This window comes from Tamandua tetradactyla, chromosome 8, assembly GCF_023851605.1.
Source record: "Tamandua tetradactyla isolate mTamTet1 chromosome 8, mTamTet1.pri, whole genome shotgun sequence".
NCBI lineage: Eukaryota > Metazoa > Chordata > Mammalia > Pilosa > Myrmecophagidae > Tamandua > Tamandua tetradactyla.
The window spans coordinates 67,554,864-67,574,252 of NC_135334.1; the positions used below are offsets into that span (position 1 = coordinate 67,554,864).

Sequence of the window (19,389 nt, forward strand, 5' to 3'; positions counted from 1 at the left end):
CCTTGATACTTAATGCCCTACCCCCTTCTTTGTGCTATCATTGTCATATATGTTACATCTATATATGTTATTAACCCAATAATTTCATACAGTCTTACATCTTTTAAACAAGTGAGAATAATGTCTTCCATATTAATGGTAAACGTATTTACTATTTATTTTGTGCTTCATTTTCTCTTGTGGTTTCGAGGTACCATTTGGTGTCATTCCCTTTCTTCCTGATATAGTTCTTTAGTATTCCTTGTAAGTCAGATCTGCTAGCAATAAATTCTCACAGTCTTTGTTTACCTGGGAATATCTTTATTTCATCTTTATTTATGAATAGTTTTGCTGGATATAGACTGATTTATTTTTATTATTTTTTTTTGTCTCTTTTTTTTTTATTAATTAAAAAAAATTAACTAACACAACATTAGAAATCAATCCATTCTACATATGCAATCAGTAATTCTTAATATCATCACGTAGGTGTATGGTCATCATTTCTCAGTACATATGCATCGATTTAGAGAAAGAAATAGCACGACAACAGAAAAAGAAATAAAGTGATAACACAGAGAAAACACAAATAAAAATAAAAAGTACAAAAATATATAAGAGAAAGAAAAAAAAACAAAAAAAAACTATAGATCAGATGCAGCTTCATTCAGCGTTCCAACATAATTACATTACAGTTAGGCAGTATTGTGCTGAGCATTTTTTTTTTTTAGACATCATACCATTCTACATATGCAATCAGTAATTCTTAACATCATTACACAGATGCATGATCATCGTTTCTTAGTACATTTGCATCGGTTTAGAAGAACTAGCAGTATAACAGAAAAATATATAGAATGTTAATATAGAGAAAAAAAATAAAAGTAACAATAATAAGAACAAAACAAACAAAACAAAACAAAACAAGAACCTATCGCTCGGATGCAGCTTCGTTCAGTATTTTAACATGATTACTTTACAATTAGGTATTATTGTGCTGTCCATTTTTGAGTTTTTGTATCTAGTCCTGTTGCACAGTCTGTATCCCTTCAGCTTCAATTACCCATTGTCTTACCCTGTTTCTAACTCCTGCTGAACTCTGTTACCAATGACATATTCCAAGTTTATTCTCGAGTGTCGATTCACATCATTGGGACCATACAGTATTTGTCTTTTAGTTTTTGGCTAGACTCACTCAGCATAATGTTCTCTAGGTCCTTCCATGTTATTACATGCTTCATAAGTTTATCCTGCCTTAAAGCTGCATAATATTCCATCGTATGTATATACCACAGTTTGTTTAGCCACTCGTCTGTTGATGGACATTTTGGCTGTTTCCATCTCTTTGCAATTGTAAATAACGCTGCTATAAACATTGGTGTGCAAATGTCTGTTTGAGTTTTTGCCCTTAATTCCTTTGAGTAGATTCCCAGCAATGGTATTGCTGGGTCGTATGGCAATTCTATATTCAGCTTTTTGAGGAACCGCCAAACTGTTTTCCACAGTGGTTGCACCATTTGGCATTCCCACCAACAGTGGATAAGTGTGCCTCTTTCTCTGCATCCTCTCCAGCACTTGTCATTTTCTGTTTTGTTGATAATGGCCATTCTGGTGGGTGTGAGATGATATCTCATTGTGGTTTTGATTTGCATTTCTCTAATGGCCAGGGACATTGAGCATCTCTTCATGTGTCTTTTGGCCATTTGTATTTCCTCCTCTGAGAGGTGTCTATTCAAGTCTTTTTCCCATTTTGTAATTGGGTTGGCTATCTTTTTGTTGTTGAGTTGAACAATCTCATTATAAATTCTGGATACTAGACCTTTATCTGATATGTCGTTTCCAAATATTGATTCCCATTGTGTAGGCTGTCTTTCTACTTTCTTGATGAAGTTCTTTGATGCACAAAAGTGTTTAATTTTGAGGAGTTCCCATTTATTTATTTCCTTCTTCAGTGCTCTTGCTTTAGGTGTAAGGTCCATAAAACCGCCTCCAATTGTAAGATTCATAAGATATCTCCCGACATTTTCCTCTAACTGTTCTATGGTCTTAGACCTAATGTTTAGATCTTTGATCCATTTTGAGTTAACTTTTGTGTAGGGTGTGAGATATGGGTCTTCTTTCATTCTTTTGCATATGGATATCCAGTTCTCTAGGCACCATTTATTGAAGAGACTGTTCTGTCCCAGGTGAGTTGACTTGACTGCCTTATCAAAGATCAAATGTCCATAGATGAGAGGGTCTATATCTGAGCACTCTATTCGATTCCATTGGTCGATATATCTATCTTTATGCCAATACCATGCTGTTTTGACCACTGTGGCTTCATAATATGCCTTAAAGTCAGGCAGTGCAAGACCTCCAGCTTCGTTTTTTTTTCCTCAAGATGTTTTTAGCAATTCGGGGCACCCTGCCCTTCCAGATAAATTTGCTTATTGGTTTTTCTATTTCTGAAAAATATGTTGTTGGGATTTTGATTGGTATTGCATTGAATCTGTAAATCAATTTAGGTAGGATTGACATCTTAACTATATTTAGTCTTCCAATCCATGAACACGGTATGCCCTTCCATCTGTTTAGGTCTTCTGTGATTTCTTTTAGCAGTTTTTTGTAGTTTTCTTTATATAGGTTTTTTGTCTCTTTAGTTAAATTTATTCCTAGGTATTTTATTCTTTTAGTTGCAATTGTAAATGGGATTCGTTTCTTGATTTCCCCCTCCGCTTGTTCATTGCTAGTGTATAGAAATGCTACAGATTTTTGAATGTTGATCTTGTAACCTGCTACTTTGCTGTACTCATTTATTAGCTCTAGTAGTTTTGTTGTGGATTTTTCCGGGTTTTCGACGTATAGTATCATATCATCTGCAAACAGTGATAGTTTTACTTCTTCCTTTCCAATTTTGATGCCTTGTATTTCTTTTTCTTGTCTAATTGCTCTGGCTAGAACCTCCAACACAATGTTGAATAATAGTGGTGATAGTGGACATCCTTGTCTTGTTCCTGATCTTAGGGGGAACGTTTTCAATTTTTCCCCATTAAGGATGATATTAGCTGTGGGTTTTTCATATATTCCCTCTATCATTTTAAGGAAGTTCCCTTGTATTCCTATCCTTTGAAGTGTTTTCAACAGGAAAGGATGTTGAATCTTGTCAAATGCCTTCTCTGCATCAATTGAGATGATCATGTGATTTTTCTGCTTTGATTTGTTGATATGGTGTATTACATTAATTGATTTTCTTATGTTGAACCATCCTTGCATACCTGGGATGAATCCTACTTGGTCATGATGAATAATTCTTTTAATGTGTTGTTGGATACGATTTGCTAGAATTTTATTGAGGATTTTTGCATCTATATTCATTAGAGAGATCGGCCTGTAGTTTTCTTTTCTTGTAATATCTTTGCCTGGTTTTGGTATGAGGGTAATGTTGGCGTCATAGAATGAATTAGGTAGTTTTCCCTCCACTTCGATTTTTTTGAAGAGTTTGAGGAGAATTGGTACTAATTCTTTCTGGAATGTTTGATAGAATTCACATGTGAAGCCGTCTGGTCCTGGACTTTTCTTTTTAGGGAGTTTTTGAATGACTGCTTCAATTTCTTTACTTGTGATTGGTTTGTTGAGGTCATCTATGTCTTCTTGAGTCAAAGTTGGTTGTTCATGTCTTTCCAGGAACCCGTCCATTTCCTCTAAATTGTTGTATTTATTAGCGTAAAGTTGTTCATAGTATCCTGTTATTACCTCCTTTATTTCTGTGAGGTCAGTAGTTATGTCTCCTCTTCCATTTCTGATCTTATTTATTTGCATCCTCTCTCTTCTTCTTTTTGTCAATCTTGCTAAGGGCCCATCAATCTTATTGATTTTCTCATAGAACCAACTTCTGGCCTTATTGATTTTCTCTATTGTTTTCATGTTTTCAATTTCATTTATTTGTGCTCTAATCTTTGTTATTTCTTTCCTTTTGCTTGCTTTGGGGTTAGCTTGCTGTTCTTTCTCCAGTTCTTCCAAATGGATAGTTAATTCCTGAATTTTTGCCTTTTCTTCTTTTCTGATATAGGCATTTAGAGCAATAAATTTCCCTCTTAGCACTGCCTTTGCTGCGTCCCATAAGTTTTGATATGTTGTGTTTTCATTTTCATTCGCCTCGAGGTATTTGCTAATTTCTCTAGCAATTTCTTCTTTGACCCAGTCGTTGTTTAGGAGTGTGTTGTTGAGCCTCCACGTATTTGTGAATTTTCTGGCACTCTGCCTATTATTGATTTCCAACATCATTCCTTTATGGTCCGAGAAAGTGTTGTGTAAGATTTCAATCTTTTTAAATTTGTTAAGACTTGCTTTGTGACCCAGCATATGGTCTATCTTTGAGAATGATCCATGAGCACTTGAGAAAAAGGTGTATCCTGTTGTTGTGGGATGTAATGTCCTATAAATGTCTATTAAGTCTAGTTCATTTATAGTAATATTCAGATTCTCTATTTCTTTATTGATCCTCTGTCTAGATGTTCTGTCCCTTGATGAGAGTGGTGAGTTGAAGTCTCCAACTATTATGGTATATGAGTCTATTTCCCTTTTCAGTGTTTGCAGTATATTCCTCACATATTTTGGGGCATTCTGATTCGGTGCGTAAATATTTATGATTGTTATGTCTTCTTGTTTAATTGTTCCTTTTATTAATATATAGTGTCCTTCTTTGTCTCTTTTAACTGTTTTACATTTGAAGTCTAATTTGTTGGATATTAGTATAGCCACTCCTGCTCTTTTCTGGTTGTTATTTGCATGAAATATCTTTTCCCAACCTTTCACTTTCAACCTATGTTTATCTTTGGGTCTAAGATGTGTTTCCTGTAGACAGCATATAGAAGGATCCTGTTTTTTAATCCATTCTGCCAATCTATGTCTTTTGATTGGGGAATTCAGTCCATTGACATTTAGTGTTATTACTGTTTGGATAATATTTTCCTCTAACATTTTGCCTTTTGTATTATATATATCATATCTGATTTTCCTTCTTTCTACACTCTTTTCCATATCTCTCTCTTCTGTCTTTTTGTATCTGACTCTAGTGCTCCCTTTAGTATTTCTTGCAGAGCTGGTCTCTTGGTCACAAATTCTTTCAGTGACTTTTTGTCTGAGAATGTTTTAATTTCTCCCTCATTTTTGAAGGATAATTTTGCTGGATATAGGAGTCTTGGTTGGCAGTTTTTCTCTTTTAGTATTTTAAATATATCATCCCACTGTCTTCTAGCTTCCATGGTTTCTGCTGAGAAATCTACACAAAGTCTTATTGGGTTTCCCTTGTATGTAATGGATTGTTTTTCTCTTGCTGCTTTCAAGATCTTCTCTTTCTCTTTGACCTTTGACATTCTAACTAGTAAGTGTCTTGGAGAACGCCTATTTGGGTCTAATCTCTTTAGGGTGCGCTGCACTGCTTGGATCTGTAATTTTAGGTCTTTCATAAGAGTTGGGAAATTTTCAGTGATAATTTCTTCCATTAGTTTTTCTCTTCCTTTTCCCTTCTCTTCTCCTTCTGGGACACCCACAACACGTATATTTGTGCGGTTCATATTGTCCTTGAGTTCCCTGATACCCTGTTCAAATTTTTCCATTCTTTTCCCTATAGTTTCTGTTTCTTTTTGGAATTCAGATGTTCCATCCTCCAATTCACTAATTCTATCTTCTGTCTCTTTAAATCTATCATTGTAGCTATCCATTATTTTTTCTATGTTTGCTACTTTATCCTTCACTTCCATAAGTTCTGCGATTTGTTTTTTCAGTTTTTCTATTTCTTCTTTATGTTCAGCCCATGTCCTCTTCATGTCCTCCCTCAATTTATCGATTTCATTTTTGAAGAGGTTTTCCATTTCCATTCGTATATTCAGCATTAGTTGTCTCAGCTCTTGTGTCTCATTTGAGCTATTGGTTTGTTCCTTTGACTGGGCCATATTCTCAATCTTTTGAGCATGGACAGTTATCTTCTGCTGCTGGCGTCTGGGCATTTATTCAGATTTCTCTTGGTGTTGGACCCAGCAAGGTTGTAATATTTTTCTGTGAAATCTCTGGGATCTGTTTTTCTTATTTTGCCCAGTATGTGGCGCACGTGGCACACGTTTGTCTCAAGTGTTTGGAATGGGTCTCCCCCAGTCACCGATCTCCTTGGCCTGGGGATTTCGGATCCAATTCTCTCCGTTGGTTCAGGGGCCGCACGTGGTGGGGGCGTCAGCTGCCGCGGCTTGAGGGGACCCTGTGGCTGGTTGCGGGCCGCAGCGGGCCTGGGGGATTCCCCACTGGACCAGGAAGCCTCCCGTGGGGGGGGGCAACCGCTGCTTGGATAGCCCTCCTATCCGAGACTCATATCCGCGGACTCGAAGCAGAGACTCGAAGCCGCCCGCAAAAGAGGGGTGCCGCCTGCCTCGGCTTGGGAAACTTGCTTCTCCGATACTCTCAGCCGGCCCGGGAAGGAGGGAGGGATTAGCTCGGACCGCCGCAGCTGCGGCTGCTCGGCAAATCACGCGCTGCTCGGGGGTCTCGCCGCAGCCAAGAGTCGCAGTCAGACTTGCCAGCCCAGACTTTGTATAGCCCTCTGATCCGAGACTCGTAGCTGCGGACTCGAAGCTGAGACTCGAAGCCGCCCGCAAAAGTGTGGCGCCGGCCGCCTTGGCTGGGAAGCTTGTCTCTCCGAGTCTCTCAGCCAGCCCGGGAAGGAGGGAGGGATTAGCTCGGACCGCCGCAGCTGCGGCTGCTCGGGGGTCTCGCCGCAGCCAAGTCTCGCAATCAGACTTGCCAGCCCAGACTTTGGATAGCCCTCTGATGCGAGACTCGTAGTCGCGGACTCTAAGCCGAGACTCGAAGCCGCCTGCAAAAGTGTGGCGCCGGCCGCCTTGGCTGGGAAGCTTGTCTCCCCGCGTCCCTCAGCCAGCCCGGGAAGGAGGGTGGGATTAGCTCGGACCTCCGCAGCTGCGGCTGCTCGGGAAATCGCCCGCCGCTCGGGGATCTCACTCACCGCAGCCGAGTTTCGCAGTCAGACTAACCAGCCCAGACTGGGTTACGCTGTGTGTCCATTCCCTGCTGTAGCCCCGGGAGCTGTTCTGTACTGTTTCTGTTCACCTATTAGTTGATTTGGAGTCGGAGGAACTAAGACGCATGTACCTTACTAAGACGCCATCTTGGATCCTCTAGACTGATTTATTGGCTGACATTATTTTTCTTTCAGCTCTTTGAATATGTCATCTTACAGTGTATTGGCCTCCATCATGTCTAATCAGGAATCATCTGCTAATCATATTGATTCTCTCCTGTACATGTCACTTTTTTCTTGCTGCTCTGAAGATTTTCATCTTGGCTTTGACTAGTCTGACTATGATGTATCTAGGTGTGTTTGTTTTATATTTCTCTTAGAGTTTGTTGAGGTTTTTGAATATGTAGATTAATATTTTTCTTCAAATTTGAGGAGTTTTGTCTGTTATCTCTTCAATTTTTTTCTTCCCCTTTCTCTTCTTTCCCACAGGGACTCTCATTATATCGGTGCTCATACGCTTTAAGTTGTTCCACAGGTCACTGATGCTTTTAAGTTTTTCTTCAGTCTTTTTTCTCTATATTCTTTATATTGGCTAATTTCAGTGGGTTTCACTGTCTTAAAAGTCACTGATTCTTCCTTCTGTTCTCTAGAATGTACTGTTTAGCTTCTCTAGTGAATTTTTCATTTTTTATTTAGCTTTTCAATGCCAGTATTTCCATTTGGTTCTTTTTAGTAATTTCTATAAAGAATCTATCTCTGTTTGTTGACTTATTGTCATCATGCTTGCTTTTGTTTTCCTTTAGTTTTTTGAATATATTTATATTATCTGATTAGAAGCATTTGTTTTCTAGATCCAGTATCTGGGCACTCGGACAGTTTCTTTTTCCTCCTGAACATGGTCATACTTTCCTGTTAGTCTTGTATTTTATTGTTGAAAATTCAGCAGTTTAGATCATACTCTGTACTGATTTTGACATTCTCCTCTCTAAAGATTGCTTGGGTTTTTGTTTTTCTCTTAACTTACTAGAGATAAATCTGTGATAGGTCTTCACTATGTTCTGTGGCCATTGAAATCTCTGCTCAGTTTTTTGCTTTTAATGTTCTTGTTTTACACTTTTTGTACTGGGTTTCTAGGGATTTGCCTGGGTTTGCATAGTTTAGTAAGCATCTAGTGATTGGACAGATATTATAGTCAAAGACCTCATATCAATAAGGCTTTTTACCTTTGCCGATGGATCTGTGTGTGGGTGAAGGAATACTTTCAGAGTTCAGGCCTTTTCAGATCTATGCTAGCTTTTACTTTCTGCTGGACCCTTCTGTATCTTTTATGCACATGTACAGAGCCTCAAGGTAAGCCAGGCATGTGTGATGAGCTTGGGGACTCCATTCTCAGCAGTGCCCGTGAGCAGCCTCAGTCAGAACTTTATTTACCCTATCCAGGACTACAACCTCAGGCTAGTAGAGCCAAACAGTTGGCCCTCTCCTGCTACCACCTGTGAGAAATCATTTCCACTTGACAATGGCACTAGAGGCCTAGACTACCCATTGTTCTAATCAGTGAGACCTCTTGGACCATGGCAGCTTATAACCTGCTCTACCCTGGCAGAACCTCCTCTCTGATGGGGCTGGGGGTAGGGTGGATGGGAGCAGTCCCAGACCAGAATATTAGATTCCCACTGTGCTTTCTCATAGTTCAGCAGTTTTTCAATCATAAGCATGTTTTAGAATTTTTTATAACTTTGGTGATTTCCAGAATGCTTAAATAGTTGTTTTTGTCAGTTTAGTCTGGGTTTGTAGTTGCTTTTGGGGGAGAAAATTTTCCAATCTCCTTTCTCTGCCATACCTGGCAGTCTGCTTATAATATGTTTATAAATAAAAAGAACAAAAAGATTTAAAAAAGAAAAACAGAGTGCTCTGAGGCTATTGTGAAAGTTGAATTAGCGAGGGCAAGATTGGTAGGTCCAGAGAGCAATAAGAAAGACTTATAAGGTATTGGTGAGAATAAGAGATCATGAAGCCTAAGTGAAAGCAGTGATATATGGGGTTAGAGAAGAGAGTGTAGAATGGAGAGAATTTTTTGGATCCTGAATTTAGTTTTTTTTTTTTTTTTTCCCATTTTATCACAGTGATTCTGACAAATTGGAAAAAGGATTTTCTCCTCAGCCTGGTACCATCCTTGGTCTCTAACCAAGGAAAACTATCAGGTTTACCTTGTTCTAGAGTGGGCCCAGTCTTCCTGCTGGGACAGAATGCTTAGGGAGCACCCTGGCTGCCATCTCTCAGGGATGGGTTGCCAAATTTCAGTGGCCTTATATCCTTAGCTTCCCAAAGGCTTGAGTCACAATTCTACCCTCTAATTATTTTCTTTGTTCTTTGCCTTGAACTCCAAACTGTGATTTGATTAGACAGAAAGCCACCAAAAATTACTTGAGTGTCTAGATTTGTCCTTGACCATCTTAGCTTAGCCTTAGAGTCTTCCCAAATCAGCCTATGTATAATGACAGCTTAAGGATACTAAAGCAAACAAACTTTTACAGAGTATGAAGCCATCAGAACTACTTATCTTTACTGTAAACTGTAGACAAATAGTTTAAGTCAGTTAATAGTTCATTCCTTAGCCATTTTGGTCCCTTTCTCCACAACCCTGTTCTTATTATTTCCATCCCCCACCCTATTCCGTATCCTGCTGTTTAGATATTTCATTCTAGTTTATCCTACTTTTGGATAAGTTACATTCATTTGGCAATCCTGTGCTGGGTACCTTCTAATTACCTGGCTGAGACATTATCCTAGCTAATATTTTAGGATTTTTTAAAAATGAATTTTACATGGATTATCTCATTCAACCTCACACCGGCACTGTAGGAAGTACTGTTATTGGCATTCTTTTACAGATGAACTAGGGCATTTAGTATCTTAAACAAAACTCTGCTTTTAAGCAGTAGAGCCATGATTTGAATTCAAGCTGGTTGGTTCCAGAACACTAGCTTTTAACTACTATTATCTCCTGCCTGGTGAAACATGCAGTACAAAACAGAAGCTCAGCAATTGGAGAGAATTATAAAATTGTCAGAAATATTGTATCTGCACCTCTAGTGAAGAAGGTAAAGAGAAAGGAAGAAGGAAAGACAAACTGAGAATCAGTATCGATAAAGATGCATACAAAGTATGCCCCAACAAATGGTGTTCCAAGTCAGTCATTAAAAGAACAGTTGAGAAAGTTGGAAGTAGAAAGAACTTGCAAAATTTGTATGGACAAAGAAGTTTCTATCACAGGCATACCTCGTTCCATTGCACTTCACTTTAGTGTGCTTTATAGATACTGCATTTTTTACAAATTAAGGTTTGTGACAACCCTGCATAGAGCAAGTGCCATTTTTTCAACAGCATGTGCTCACTTTCTATCTCTGTGTCATGTTTAATTAAGGTATGTACATGTTTTTTATACATAATTCTTTTGCATACTTAATAAACTACAGTATAGTGTAAACAACTTTCATGTACACTAGGAAACAGAAAAATTCATGTGACTTGCTTTATTACAGTGATCTGGAACCAGACCTACAGTATCTGTGCCTGTATATTTATTATTTGTAGTCATCTAGTACTATAACAAGAATATATCACTTCTTTAAGCAAATGCCCTAAAATTGTAGAGGAATAATCAAGGGTATGCTTCATACATTTCTTTAATGAAGAAAATCTATACTCTTGATGGTTAAGTTCATGTGGGAACTTGGCTAGATTATAATGTGCATCCAGTTAGTGCTCAAGCAAGCATTGACCTTATTATTATTGTGAAGATATTTCCTGAATTTAAATCATTAGTCAGTTGATTGCATCTATGTCTGATTACAGCTACAGTCAAAAAGGGGATTACTTTCAGCAAGGCAAGAAGGCTCATCCAATCAATTGAAGGCCTTAAAGGGAGAACTAATGATTTCAGCATTCAGAAGAAAGCATTTCTACCTCTACGTTAGCCCACCAGCTTATCTTGAAGAATTCTGACCATCAAAACCTTTACCAGAGTTCCCAGCTTGCAGCCTGCCAATACCCCATAGTCACATGAACCAATTCTTGTAATAAATTTCCATGATAAATCTCATAAATATATATATATATCCTGTCATTTCTGTTTCCCTGGAGAAGCTTGACTAATACAGTTGTGAATGAGCTTATATAGAAAAGTCTTTAAAATTTTACTGAAACAGTTGAAGCCATCTGTATTAGGGAGAATGTAGATTCTTTGGTAACATTCATGTTCTCTGCTTTGCTAGTAGTAACTTTTAAAAAAAAGTAGATAGTACATATTTAATATTCTTTACCTATTTGCACTAGAAAACTTGCATGCTATGAATATTTTGTAATTGAGTCAGGGCAGATGGTATATTAGTGTATATTTGTGAGTGTATGAGGAATAAAATGCTGTCCATATAACATTTCAGGAGTTAATAAATTTAGTATGCTTTCTGACAGCCTTAAGTACTCTATCAGTCTGTGGCTTAAAAGAACTGAAAACCAGGAACTCTTGAATTCATTAGGATTATGGTCCCATATTTCCTTTGATTCTTTTCATTATTTTGTTGTAAAATGGGAATTTTTATTTTATTGGTCATGATGAAGACTTTTGTATCTAATTGTGAGGAACATCTTTGTAAAGCATTTTAAAAAGAAAATAATATAGATATGACCCTTCTGCTCACAGCCCTCAATGGCTTCTCATTCTAGGTATAAACTCCAAAATTTTTCTTAGCTTACATAATCTGGCTCCTGACTGACCTTCTGCCCTTGTTTCCTAGACCATTTCCCCTTGCTCTCTTTGTTATAGCCACCCAGGCCTCACTGAGGTTGTTGGAACATACCAAGCATGTTTCCATCTCAGGGCATTTGTGCTTCTCCCATTTGCCAGGAATGCTCTTATCTCAGATAGCCATATGGCTTGCTCCCTCAATTCATTCAGGCTGCTGCTTATAGGTCTACCCTATATAAAAGGGTTTTACCACCACAGCCAAGCTCTACTCCCATATGTTTACTTTATTACTACCTGATACTTTGGTCATTGTTTTGGTTGTATATTGTTCTAGAATGTAAGCCATAGGAGAGAGACTTTATCTATTTTATTTTTCAGTATAATCCCAGAACAGAGCCTGGCACACAGTGAATGAATGAATGAATTGGAGTTGTTTTTTTTTTTTTTTGATGGAGGTTTGCGGTTATTAGCCATAATGATAATTTAATAATTCTTACATCTTTGGAGCCCTTTACCATTTAAAAAGTGTTTTATATCCACATTATTTCATTTCATTCTTTCAGTGGCCCTCTGAGATAGGTGGACAGCTATTGACATTATTCCCATTTTATAAATGAGAAACTTGAAACTTAGGGTATTGCTAGGCTTGCACAAGGGCAAAGGGCAAAGGAGTAGAAATCTGAGCCCCCAAATCTAGATCTCTTGACTCTGACCGTTGTTAATACCACCACCCCAAGTCATCACCTGTGGAAAACAAAATGTGTAGCTGAGGAAGATGTTGAAATTTCCTTCTCTGGAGTTTTAAGAAGCAAACAAACTAGTGTTTATAATATACATCAGGGTATCCCCAGGGCCACCTGATAAGTAAGAGGTTGCCGAGTCAACGTCATTCCCATTTTGGGTTCCTAGTAAGATTTTGTTGAGTGGATAATGGGGAGAAAAGAAGTTAGAGCAAGTATTGAAATACATGCTTTGACAGGGAAAGAGCCTCTAATGGATTTTAGACATGAAAGTGACTTAAAGTCACCCCTCAATTTAGACTTGACCTACTCTTCCCATTCTTCCAGTGAAGAAACTTGAGACCCAGGAAATAGCTGTCATTACCACAGCTAGTTATTTGCATATGCCTGGCATTGTCAGTTTTTAAGTTATGCCCTGCTCTAACTGGAGGCCCTGTCATAGTTTATGAGATTGCCACTTTTCCTTACCTTAGTAAGGAAAGGAATTTTCCTTACCTTAGTCAAATATGGTTAAGGCCAGTCTTCCATACTCAGTAGCTCTAGTCTAGTATTCCTCAGTTCTTCTACTTAGATCCCATCATCCTGAATCCTGACTTTCCATTCTCAGAAAGCCCCAAGTGTCAGGCTGAGGGGAACTTTCTCTCACCTGCATAAGATGGCAAGTGGTTTCAGGACATAAACCATCTTTTTTATCTTTACCTTTCTGTTAACAACATTCATCATGATATCTTACTGAGCACAAAGTAGGAACTCTGAAAATATCTGAAAGCTTTTGAATTATATTAGAATATGTATAAGAATATCCCTGTTGCTTTTCTAGTCCTATGCTGTAATCATTTCTTCTTTATCAAAATCTCATGTTTTGGAGCCACTTTGTCCCTTGGGTTTATGTTGTGAGCAAAACTGGTATGGTACTTTTTTCTGGATCTACCCTAAAACCTGCTACTCTTGGTCTGGCTTTGTTACAGATTGCATGGGAAAATCAAGTTGCCATAGATTATAGTAGATCTAATTATTGGGCTTGGTAAGGTTCATTCCAGGGCAGGATAGAAGCTTAGTGAAATGGATAGCATCGATAAATTAATTGTTTCCTTTAGGGTGGGGCTTCTGATATTCTAAATCTTCAAACTGAGATGAGTGGCCCTGATGGTAGGGAAGGAGAGTAAAAAGAGAGGGCTAAAGCCTGTCTGGACTTCCATTTGCCATATCAAAAAGGAGTAAGGAGTTAAAATGATAAATTTTATAAAATTCCAAACTTATGAGTCCTCTACATTTCTTACTTTATTATCCTTTCCGTATAGAGAGTAAAATTCATACAGTAAGAATAAACTATGAGCTTTTCTTCCAAGGTGGGATTGGAATAGAGAAGCTGGTAACTGGCTTTCCATTCCACAGTTAGGCTTTGGGTAAAATAAGGAGTCACCAAGGGACTAAGTGGATAGTGGTTGTTAAAAGAGGAGAGCAAAGCTGATGAGTTCCTGAGGCTGACTACAATAACGCTGGTGAGCTTGGAGGCTGACGTGAGTTTCAGAAGGGATGTCAGACTGCAGTTTCTTTTGAACGATTGGCGATTCTGGTAGTTTAAATTCCATGGCAGTTGGATAGGATTAATTTAGTTTTTCTTTCCTACATAGAATGTGAAGACAGTGTCTGAGACACCTGCAGTGCCACCAGTTTCAGAAGATGAAGATGATGATGATGATGCTACCCCTCCTCCAGTGATTGCTCCACGCCCTGAGCACACAAAATCTGTGAGTCTTTGGGGGACCCTGACAGCTTTGAGATTGTGGTGGCTGTGGGGTTGAATTTATTAGAATTGGGATGGGTTGGTGCTGAGGCCTAGAGTTTAAATGCTCTGGTAGAAGTCCTTAGATTTTAGAGCTGATAAAATCATGGAGCCATCCTGATTGAAAGGTACTTTCTGTGTGATTAAAGACAAAAAGTGGTATATTAATTCATCATTGGTTTGTACGTAATCCCAAAGTGTCCTAGCCAATCAGTGTTTATAACAGCTCAGCTATAGTTTACATAGCCTATTCTCCATAGATGGGACTGAAAGATATGTAGAATTGATGTTACTTAGTGTAGACTAACATGAATTATCCCAGTCTCTTGGGAAGCAACAAATTATCCTGCTGCAGATCTTTTCCTCTCTGTTAAACGTAGTGTTCAGCCTCTTAAAGTATCATTGATGGTACTGAAAGACCCAAGAGAATTTATAAATACATTAGTAGTATTAATTTGCAGATATCAGGAGTGCATTTTGATACTGGATGTTGGCAGTGATTTTTATTTTAACTTCCTTTGAGGTTCCTGCATCTCAGAATAGCCACAATTACTCTGCTCTTTCTTTGTATAGCCTAGTCCCCATGCTTTTTAGTTGATTTAGCATAATGGAACACTGCCCTAAGATCAAGTGTTATATTGCTAGTGTTTCTTTGAGCTTTTTATTTTGGTGAGAGGGTGTTCTAGTTTGCTAGCTGCCAGAATGCAACACACCAGAAACGGATTGACTTTTAATAAAAGGGGATTTATTTTGTTAGTTCTTCAGAGGAAAGGCAGCTAACTTTCCACTGAGGTTCTTCCTTAAGTGGAAGGCACAGGATGGTCTCTGCTGGTCTTCTCTCCAGGCCCCTGGGTTCCAACAACTTTCCCCGGGGTGACTTCTTTCTGCATCTCCAAAGGCCTGGGCTGAGCTGCTAGTGCTGAGATGAGGAATGCTGAGCTGCTTAAGCTGTACTACGTGGCATTCTCTCATTTAAGCAACAGCCAGTCAAGTCATACGTCACTCATTGCAGCAGACACGCCTCCCAGCCGACTGCAGATGTAATTAGCAACAGATGAGGTTCACATACATCTTATGTCCACGCTTATGTCCGCAGCAACAAAACTAGGTATGCTCACCTGGCCAAGTTGACAACTGAATCTAACTAACACAGAGGGTCATAAGGAAAGAACCATTATAGGGTTTAAAATCTGATAATGCCTCTGAACATATAGGGAAGTATGCCAACAGAAGCTGATTGATTAACTGTGAGAGTTGCTTTGGGAGAAATTCAAGGAATTAGATGACTTCTTAGGATAAGAACTTATAAACAGAATTTGTGGTATCACCCTCTCTGTGGGTCACAAGGTCACCTTAAGGAAAATGAGCTTCAAAATTGAAGAATTGTCACAATATATCACACTGATATGGTCTTTTTCAATTACCAAACATATTCATTTTAAAAATAATTTCCTGCTAAACTATAAGCTGCTCATATGTGTATGTTATTGGCAGGTATCAGAAAGGCAGTAAATGTTAGAATGAATGGACAAGTTTGATCTTCATAGCATTTCTTTCAAAAAAAGCTTTATTAATTCCTAATTTATAGAAAAGAAGCTGAGATTTGGAGTGGTAGATTGATCTGTCCAAAGTCTCTTAGTTAAGCAGATGAGCCAGGATAATTGACCCAAGCCCAGGTTGCTTTCCACTATAGCATAGTAGCCTTTTTATGTATGTGGTCTGTGCTGGGAGCCAGAGAAGGAGCAGAATATTAGTCTGAACCTCACTCAGTTGGATACAGATTGCTCATTTCTTAGGACATTTATCTCTTTTTCTTTGTAATTATTTGACTTTCATATCTCCTCCACAAAATGAGAAGATGGGGGCAGCATTCAGTATAGGAATGAAGCATAGCGTAGATTCTCAGTAAATGTTTGTTATATAACTGAACAGAGAAAATCATCTAAAATTTGAATTCTTAATATATACTGAGGATAATTCTAATCATTTCACACATATTAACTAATTTATTCCTACAAAATTCCCATGAGATGTGTATCATTATTATTATTACCGTTCTACAGATGAGGAAATTAAAGCACAAAGAAGTTAAGTAACCTGTCATGATTATAGATGGTAAGAATAAGAATTGAGATTTAAGCTGAAGCTATCAGGTTCAAGAGACTGTGCTTTAAACCTCTACACCATACTGCCTTTTGAGGAAGAATAAAAAATAGTCCTTTTTCTACAAGGGTTCAGGGTTTAAAGGGGAGTAATTCAATGGAAGATAATGTTAAGTGCCATGTTAGCAGTGCAAGGAGCTCGGGGAATACTGAATATTAATTTCAACGTGAATTTTAGAGATGAAGCAGACTCACATGTAATGGTAGAATCTCCTTTAAATAATTTCTGTTGAGAATTATCTAGTCTGTATTGAATATCTTTAGGGTTGAGGCTCTCACTAACCGCTTGTGTAGATAGTGACAGCAAGGAAGGCCATTTCCTTCAGAGGATGGGCCTGAACATAGAGGGGGAGGAGTATAAATTTGACCTAGGAGAGGGCGTGAGTTTATTGGGATTTGTTCTTCTGTGGATATTCTAACCCCATATCTAGTAGAAGCTTCTGAGCTTCCCCAATGCTAACAAAGACTGGCCTTGTCAAATTCTTGCACTAATGATACAGGTGTACACACGGTCTGTGATTGAACCACTTCCTATTACTCCAACCCGGGACGTGGCTACATCTCCCATCTCACCTACTGAAAGCACCACCACTCCACCAGATGCCCTGACCCGGAATGCTGAGAAGCAGAAGAAGAAGCCTAAAATGTCTGATGAGGAGATCTTGGAGAAATTACGTAAGCCTTTTGTAGCTTTCTGAACCCTCCTCTGGTCTGTGATTGGTCAAGTAGGGAGATGAAGTTCTACTGGTCCTAGGTTCAGTCCACGTGGCCTTCTGGCCATGCTTGGTACATAGCCACAGACTGTGCTTCTCCTCACCCTGCCCTTGCTCCACCTTTTCCCTGTCCCACCAACCCTGACTAGATACCACGTGGTAATGGGGATGTGATGAAAGAAAATGTGGATAGCTCAGTTTGAGGGCTAAGATATCCCATGGTTATCAAGATGACATATATCTTTTATCTAGTGAATACTTTAGAATCTTGTGTTGAGAAAGATTAAGGCCTCGTCTATACGTGGTGAATCAGAGTGCTGTGATTAATTATTGATATTTGCTCTTGACCTAAGAGGAAAGAAACCTGCCATTTTGGTTCTAGGAAAAGAGGGAAGGTAAACTAACATTTTACAAGACTGTACTATATATGAAATGACAAAGAAGATATTTTCTTAATTTTTTAAATTTAATTCTCATATTAATCCTATGAAGACAGGGATTATAATCCTTATTTTTTTTTAGTGACATTATAGGTAACATTGCCATATTTTTATTTATTTATTTATTAAACATAACAATATACAGACACAAACATTCTTACCATATGATCATTCCATTCTTGATATGTAATCAATAACTCACAATATCATCACATAGTTGTATATTCATCATCATGATCATTTCTTAGAACATTTGCATCAATTCAGAAAAAGAAATAAAAAGAAAACAGAAAAAAACATATATACCATACTCTTTACCCCTCCCTTTAATTGATCACTAGCATTTCAATCTACTAAATTTATTTTAACATTTATTCCCCCTATTATAATCCTCATTTTTGTAGTTAAGGTATTTGAGGCTCAGAGATGCTAAATACCCTGCATAAAATCGCATAGCCTGCAGTGGTGGGGTTAGGGTTAGAAAGTAAACTTGTGCTCCTGTAATTAGAGCATGCTGCCTCTTAATGCCAGATGAAAACTTCCATTTTATTTCTTTAGCAGCTAAAAACGGGATATTATGGTAGCTTGTTTCTGAGTTTTAGAAGAATTCATGTTAGAAGGGAGGACTGGGTTGATATGTGGGCTTGGAAAAATAATTTGACCATGCCTTTGAATTATTCTTTATGCCTACTTGTTTCAAAAGCAGATTTGTGGTGGCTAATTTGGCTAAGCTTGCAAAGTAGCTTTGCTTTTTAAAGCTGAGGTTTCTGATTCTCTAGTTTTGTGCCTCTCAGTTTCTTCCTGATAATTATTGTTTGGCTACTTTTTTTTAACTCTTTTAAAAATTGCCCCTGTCTGGGATCCTTATGAAGCAAGGAAGAAGAAAAACCAGTCACTTAGGCATCTATTTACCTTCACTGACCTGTTTGCACTTTCTTGAACCAGATATTTTTTCTCACTGTGATACCTAGAACATAGAATTATAGAAATCAGACTGGCCTAGAAGTGAGGAAACTTGGTTTTAAGCCCCAGCACTCCCACCAACATTTGTGTTCTGGGCAATTTCTCACTGTTCTAGGCTTCTTTTTTCTCATCTTTTAAATAGAGATGTTAATACCTGCCTCATTTGGAGATTAAAACGGATAATGTATGTGAAAAGTGCCAGATCCTAACCATTGGCATCAGTAAAAAGCATATGAAACAAAACAAAACAAAAAACAGCATATTAGTCTGGGAGAATAAACACCAAACTCCCAATATCAGTGCTGCCACCAATTTGCTAGGTGATCTTTTTTTTTTTTTTTCCCATGGACAGGCACCTGGAAACAAACCTTAGTCTCCGGCATTGCAGGCGAAAACTCTGCCTGCTGGGCCACTGTGGCTTGCCCCTGCTAGGTGATCTTTCAAAATAAATCTTCCCTTCTGTGGGCCTCAGTTTCCCGGTCTGTAGAATATAAATTGTGAAACCAGTGTACTCTCTCAGGCCTCTATATTCTTGCATTTGAAGTAGTCCCTATTGTAAACTCCTTCCCTGCATTTTCTCCCTGGCTCACTTCTAATTACCCTGTAAAAATTGGTCCAGATATCACCTCCTTCCTGAAGCATTCCAGGCTATACTTTGTGCTTCATTCTGTAACCCCTAAACATCTATCACAGGAATTACATTTTCTTGGAACTCTATGTTTACTTGTCTGTCTCTTCCATAAGATTGAGCTCCTTGAAAGCAGGGACCATAACTGTATTTCATCTATCTTTCTATTCCTCGCACTCAGTATAGGGCTTGGTACATGGTAAGTGAGTAGTACTTAGT

The 19,389-nt window shown here is 38.3% G+C and overlaps 1 protein-coding gene across 11 annotated transcripts in view; it reads left to right on the plus strand.

Moving 5' to 3' along the window:
* Window positions 1-19,389, plus strand: part of PAK1 (p21 (RAC1) activated kinase 1) — a 287,689-nt gene that overhangs the window by 234,469 nt on the left and 33,831 nt on the right. For all 11 annotated transcript variants that reach the window (XM_077113489.1, XM_077113485.1, XM_077113488.1 and 8 more), the window contains 2 exons: window positions 14,113-14,229; window positions 16,927-17,101. In XM_077113489.1, coding sequence (XP_076969604.1) covers window positions 14,113-14,229; window positions 16,927-17,101 — 292 coding nt within the window. The remainder of the gene's footprint in view (window positions 1-14,112; window positions 14,230-16,926; window positions 17,102-19,389) is intronic.